The 7,231-nt window shown below is 35.9% G+C and overlaps 1 protein-coding gene across 1 annotated transcript; it reads left to right on the top strand.

The window, feature by feature from the left end:
• The first annotated feature begins 543 nt into the window (after positions 1–543).
• Positions 544–3,209, top strand: LOC113233498 (baculoviral IAP repeat-containing protein 5). Its single transcript, XM_026468624.1, has 2 exons — positions 544–939; positions 2,636–3,209. Exons 1-2 carry the CDS (start codon positions 664–666, stop codon positions 2,765–2,767), a joined length of 408 nt encoding a protein of 135 aa, XP_026324409.1. The 5' UTR covers positions 544–663; the 3' UTR covers positions 2,768–3,209.
• The last annotated feature ends 4,022 nt before the right edge of the window (positions 3,210–7,231 follow it).

Raw genomic sequence — 7,231 nt, 5'->3', positions numbered from 1 at the left:
TGATTGCAGTAGCTAAACAAGAATGGACATCGCTCTCGGATTGCTCGGTTTCGATTGGATAATGAATTGAATGAATGATGTTAACCTACAATACAGTGTTACTATTTGTTTAATTTTGATTTTATACATTGTGAAACAATTTAACGGAATAATATCCTTATGAACGATGATTTGTATTAGTGTTGCTTTGCTTTTTGATGGTACACTTTATTTTATCATAACCACTGTAAAATTATGTACGAAATGTACTTCATAGTTATAATTACTAAACTGATTATCCCTGATTAAGCTAGCAACATTTAAATCAGTCATTCTTACTTCCTGCAAAGTAGTGCAAAGTTATAAGTTGTGGCGTTTAGATACGACAAATTTAATATTAATTCGAAATGGCAATGACTTATCGATTTATGCTCTGGTATTTAATAAACTATATCAAATAATTATTTACTCATATTTAGTGATAAAAACACCGTTTGCAACATCGCGTTCGTAAAACTATCCGCTATAATAATACACGTTTACACAGCAAAATAGTGCCACAGAAGGTGTATTATCAAAACGCAGGAATTTAAACACCAACCACCAACCGACTGTTCTTGACAACTGATTGTTTCATTTCTATGGGTTGTTTTCGAAAATATTTTTCTGTGAAACAGTTGCACAATGGAAAACCTGTATTTGTTTTTAATGGAGGACAGAATAAAAACCTTCAAGAATTGGCCGTTTAGTGATAAGGAGAAGTGCAACGTCAAAAACATGGCGGAAGCTGGGTTTTATTCGGTTGCTACAGGTGATGAGGACGCTGATGCTGCAAAATGTTTTTTGTGTGGAAAAGAGCTTGATGGGTGGGAAGCGAACGATGATCCGTGGGCTGAACATAAGAGCCATGCTTCTCAGTGTGCTTTCGTGCAGTTGGGGAAGAAAGAGAACGATTTATTAGTACGTACATTATTATTCCTATCAAGTTTCAAAATTTGCAAAGAGCTTTACGAACTTGTTAAATTCTCTTGTTAGTTCTATATTCTAATAATAAGAGCAGAATCTCCTTCATGCAAATTTTGTAACAAACTTATAGATATGCTACATTTTGATGGAATGTGGCTATAAGAAGCTAATTTCAATTAAGGAATATTTAGCAGGTTGGGAAGTTAAATGTTGTGTTAGGTGACCCGCTGGAGAAGAGGGCTAAAACTCCGTACTCATATATGAGGTCTTGCCTCTCTCTACGAGGCGATACGAGATGAATAACCCATAGGGATTGACATCACAAGGCCGACATTGATCCTAAATGTTACAGGCCTTATTAAAAATAAGATTAAATAATCTCAGTCCAGAATACTAAAGAAACCGACCTCAATAGTCATTCATCCCCTAGTTTGCCACACTTAGGGGCGGAATATTTTCTTCAAATTTAAATGGGACCACTACTGAGGTGCCCTCTTTCTAACAAAAACCGAATCATCAAAATCGGTTCACAAATGCTGGAGTTATAGCGTAACATACAAACAAACAAAAAAAACCAGTCGAATTGAAAACTTCCTCTTTTTGTCAGTCAGTTAAAAAGTTGTTAATTTTAAATACCTTAATTTTAATTCACCAAAGAACATTCCAATTTATGCGGCATAGGGTATGCTAAATATTTTTTTAACTTTTTATCTATTTATTAACAAGCAGCTTTTGCTGATACATCAACATCACAGAATGTTATAATATTGATAATTTTTCTTTCATTTTAAGCACTGATTTGCTCTTTTGTAGCATTGTCAAGCCTGTTTATTAATCATATTCATTATCTTCCAAGATAGCCAGAACACTAGCTATGAGTAGCATGTTCCAGTTTTATACCACTGTTGCAGAGGAAGTTTCATTTTGCTTATAGTGCCTTTTTTAGGATTTCACGAACATCAAGTATTTTGTAAAAATAATATGTAAAAATTATGGTCACCGATGTCAAGTTTTTGTTGCTAAAAAAGTTACATGCAATACTATGATTTATGTTAGTAGGAGTACAAAATTATTTCTGTTGATTACCACTAGACAAATGATTTTTTTCTATTTAAGACTTTATTTATTTTTATTAGCTCCGCACTAGGGCGTCGCGGGATATCATGGTGACAGTCATAGACAACCACAAATTAGACTCAAACTCTCAAGAGAAATAAATGTAGGCCATGCAAATATTTCTCCTGGTCTGGGAATCGAACCCGGGACTTCTGCGTGGCAGACCAGTATGGTAACCGTTCGGCCACAGAGGCAGTTAAAAATATTATGAATGTCTTTTAGGTTATTACACATCAGGTTTTTAAAAATATTTAGCATTATAGTATATTTAGAGCGTTACTATACAAGTTAATAATTTATGTTCATTTTAGAGAATAATGCTTATAATGCGAAATGTGGTGTGGCGATGCACTAAGCACAATCTCTGTTTACATAATATACCTGCAGAGCTAAAAAGGCTGTATGAGCAGAATCATAATAAGATTAATTGACTATTCTGTTCTATGAAGGTTTCCATAGATAGATAGTCGTGCTGTGTTAGAAGCATTACACCTTTTCTACTTCTAAATACGAATATTAATATGTACTACTTCTACAGCAGACCTTCAATAAATGTGTGCTTTTATTATTCCAGCTGTCAGAGTTCCTGTCAGTCGTGCAACAGTACATGATAAATGAAGCATCGAAACGCCAGCCAGAGGCTGCAAAACAGCAGATTGATGAAAAATTCAAGGCCATTCGGAGAAGAATCATGGGCCTGAAATGAATTTAGTTTGTAGAAATACCGTGTTAAATTAATGTTTGTATGATTATTATGCTTAGGTTTACAATTTCATTGTGTATGTAGCTTGCTTCCATGTATAAATGAATTTCCACCTAATTGATAGTGGTAACCACCATCTAGAGTCATCTGCAATACTGAAGAATTGTCCTTAATATGCAAATAAGTTGCCGGTTGTTCGAAATAAGGGCAGTCCTTTAATCTGAACACGGCAAGCATTATAGTGTATGTCATTGATACGATGAGAAGTATGGGTAAAGTTTCGCATATAGAAAGAACCCCATAAAGAAGAGATGGTACACTTGACTTGATAATTGTGCAATCTAGCTCCTAACAATAACAGGCATGGTCCTTGTAACATCTCATCAATCAATCACATGAAATTAAATATGTATCGCCTTGAATACTACAATTTGTAATAAATTAGTAAATGGGGTGTATCAATTAATTAGTTTACTTTACAAACCCGTCTCTTTACAAGTATAAAGCTTTGCTTCACTTTACATTTACATAGGGCGCACTGTAAGTTTCCATTTACATAGGAAGTGGCCATTTACATAAACAATAATTAAAAAGTAATTACAACATTTGAAAATGGAAGTCTGGCTGTAGCATACAGTTTGTTTCATCTGACTGTCACTTGTTTTTACATTGTGTCGTCATTTTAGAAATTGGTTGTCTACATCACCATGGATTTAACCATGATTTAACTCGTGAAAATTTTCGTAGTATTTCGTATTTTCTACGACTAAGTGTAATGTAACAGCTCAGCGAAGCTTCGCTCGGCTTCAAACTGCTTTTAACAACGAAGTACCATGCAAGACGACTATTTATAGCTCGTTTGCAGAATTCAAACGCGATCGTGTGAATCTCAGTGACGAATTTTGTGATGGTCGCCCGTCCACAACTGTGAACAACAAAAACATCGATTCTGTGGGCCGTATGATCAAAACAGACAGGCATGTGACATACCGTGAGATTCGGGCATCTTTAGGCATAGGCATGAGTCAAATACAATCAATAAATACTACACAAACATTTGGGTGTGAAAAAACTGTGCTCTCGGTTGATCCCACACAATTTGACGATCTTTCGAGATGAGCCGAAACCAACCAAAGTGGCGCGCGTGCTTAGTGCCTCTAGGGGTCGTATTCTAGAACTCTACTCAATGCTCAAGTCAGGATTTGAGTATGGTTTAAAGCACTTGATATCATACTCAAGTCCCTGCCATTAGGGTCGTATTTCCAGTGCTTGTGTTGCCAGTGCAATCCTGACTTGAGCATTGAATAGAGTTCTAGAATACGACCCTAAGTGGATAACTGCTTCTTTTTTTAATAAAACGACACGTGGCTAACCGTTGTTTGGAGAATCGTTGTACCGAGTATAATGATTGGTACACGACCATTTGTTTGCCGGAAGTTATTGACAAACTCCGTAAAAATAACCGTAAACGCTTTATCATCTTGCACCACGATAATGCCAGTTCTCACACGACCAGACAGACAAATGAATTTTTGAAGACGAACAACGTTAACACTATGAGCCTTCCCGCATACAGTTCCGACCAGGCACCGATACGCGGGTCAACGATTTTCATCACCTGAAGAGGCTGTCGAAGAGTATGAAAAATATGTTTCAGAGATTGTCGCGGAGGAGTAGCATGTTTTCAAAATTGGTTCATTCGTATGAAAAATTGCATTAACGTTAACGAAGAATATTTTGAGAAAGAATAAATTAATTTCTGACCATATATAGTTTTTTTTTCTTATTGAAACTTATAGAGCGCCTCACGTATTAATCTTTTCATACAACCCGTCTCATTTTGAAGCAAGAAAGATTTGTCAGGATCGTGCGGAATAGTGGCTGATAGTCTGTCTACCCAAATGGGAGGCTCACCTCAAATTGCCGCAGCCATTCGGCGCGACGCTGCGTTGTATTAAATATAATTATATTATGCAACATAAATTTTATCTTCTACAAGATAAGGTTAAATTTCTTTGAAAAAGAAGCAGCATGCGGCGGCGGCGACGATACAGACCATGGCGTTGCGCTGAGCTGGACGGACTTTATAAACTGTAATATAATATAGAATATTCTCGACTAAATAAAGTGTCTAACATGAGAGTAAAGACCTACTGCGAGGCGCAGCGCGGTCCACCGCAGCCATCCTGTCTTCGGCAGCTTATGGTACGGGTAGTACAAAATGTTATATTACACCTTAATAAGGTATTTTCCTTGAAAGTAGCGCGAACTTTGGAAACAGCAATGCAATATAGAACTTTATACCTATTAAATAAAATTAATATCAGTCAGGGGAACATGTTAGATGATTAGGCCAGAACCAATTTATAAAATTTCATTTCCCAAATTGGTCCTACCAGGACACGAACCCTGGACCCAGAGCAATGGAATTGACTAGGGCAGGTATATACATTTAATTATCCAATTTCTAAGGAGGTCCATGTTTCTACTCCATGTACTATTAGCACAGTCGTCGCGTTACCACCTTAAAGGCTCTATTTGCATGCCAGCTGCAACTGTCAGTAGGTTATTGTATAAATAAAAAATTTAGTTAGATAAAATATGAAAAATGGCCAAACGAAACAGATGTACAAAAAATAAAAATTATATATTTTTGAAGTAAGTTACACGCACAATTTAGAGAAAAGAAATTCCTCTACTCTGTATTTATTGCATTTATTTATGAAGCATTGGCTAAAAATTACAATTAAGCTAACAAGTTAATTTTAAAACACAGTTGCCATAGTGCAAAACTTAGAAAAAATATATTATGATGGAAAAGTGGAAAAGGCAAACGTGAAGTAGTATGTACCTACATTATATAAAATTAAATGTTTTTTGATTCATAAATGTACTTCTTTATTTGCGATTGCAATGTGTGAAATAATTTTGTATGTTGGCCATTTTATACTAAAATCTTATTTGTTTAATAAAAAAATTGCAATAACTATTTATAAAAAAATAGGTTGCCATAGTTACCAGTTTTTGTTCATCACCTAGCGACCATCATTGAAAACACACAATGTCAACTTGAAGTAGACTGTTTTTTATAATAGAAAATATTTTAACGGATTTAAACTTTCCAAAGTTAAAAGACATCATGGGTGACGTTAAAAATCTTGAACCTTACGCTATTATAGGTTTTGATGGTAAGTAGTTACTGACCTATAGCAGATACTTGTTTTATTTATGTGATTAAGTATATTTATGTGATTTCTAAGTACATTAAAGAAGTTGAAGAAATGTTTAGGCATTTTGCAAACCGGCGAAAATGTATCTACACTTGCACGTGTGTTGAAATGAAAATTCTATCTTCACGAAAAAGTAGTAATTTATAAAAATCCATTAGCTTCTATAAGCAAATGTGACACATTTGCGTTAAGTGTTTCATATAAAAATTTAATTGAAATTTTTTTGCGTCTAGAAAAATTAGTTTAAGTTTAATTTCACGTTAATGTAGGTAAGTAACAATAACACTCTCCCTTAAGTAGTCAAATAAAATTCACGTCAAAACAGGTTCTGCGATCCGAGGTTTGAAGGTCCACCCTGACGGAGAACACATCATCTACCCTATGGGCAATAAAGTCTGCATCCAACACTGGAAGACCAAAAAAATGGTTTTCCTCAGCGGACACACAAATAGTATATCATGCGTGGCCATATCGCCCAAAGGGACCTATGTTGGGAGCGGACAGATTAATCACATTGGATTCAAAGCTATGACGAAGATTTGGGATTTTAAGAAGAAGTCTATGATTGGTACACATGAGCTGCATAAGGTTGGTGCAACCTTTAACTGTAAATGACATTATATTTTATTAAGAATTGTCGAAATCTGAGAACACTTGTTGCGTTTGCTATTAATATCGCATTGAAACCAACTGGTGTATCTGTAGCCGGGCTCCGTCAGTCGCTCAAGGTTACGCGGTAAGTCGTCGGGGAGTGCAAATCCGCGCATGCAGTATTGGTAAAATGCACAGTAGAGGGATTTAACGTTATTACTTTGTTATTTCAATGGCTACGAACAATAGATTCCCGAAATTCACGTTAATTTGGTTGCCACGACATTTACAAGGATTTGATTTGGCCACTAAATGACCGAAATGGAAATTTATAATCAAATGCTAGTTACGCGTAATTGCACTGTCCCCGACGAAGTGCTTACTAATGAGTGTACCGATTTCGGCACAAGTCCTAGTAGCGAGGGAGAGTTGCACGTAGTGAGCATGTGGTGCATTAGTCAGAATTAGTAGGCTATTATAGCGTAAGTATTTTCGATTTTGTATGAGAGTGACGTATCTGTTACATAGTAACTATTAAGTAATCTGTGTCTGTAGCTAGACATGCGCCGATCAAGGTGGTCGGCGGCGGCGGCGTCTGATGATTATCCGATCCGGTGGTTCATTGTTTGTGTTTAAAAAAACACTA

This window comes from Hyposmocoma kahamanoa, unplaced genomic scaffold (genome assembly GCF_003589595.1).
Source record: "Hyposmocoma kahamanoa isolate Upper Pololo Valley unplaced genomic scaffold, ASM358959v1 78510, whole genome shotgun sequence".
NCBI classification, from domain to species: domain Eukaryota; kingdom Metazoa; phylum Arthropoda; class Insecta; order Lepidoptera; family Cosmopterigidae; genus Hyposmocoma; species Hyposmocoma kahamanoa.
Note: the sequence above shows the minus strand (reverse complement) of the source record. Positions and strands in the feature narration are given on the sequence as shown.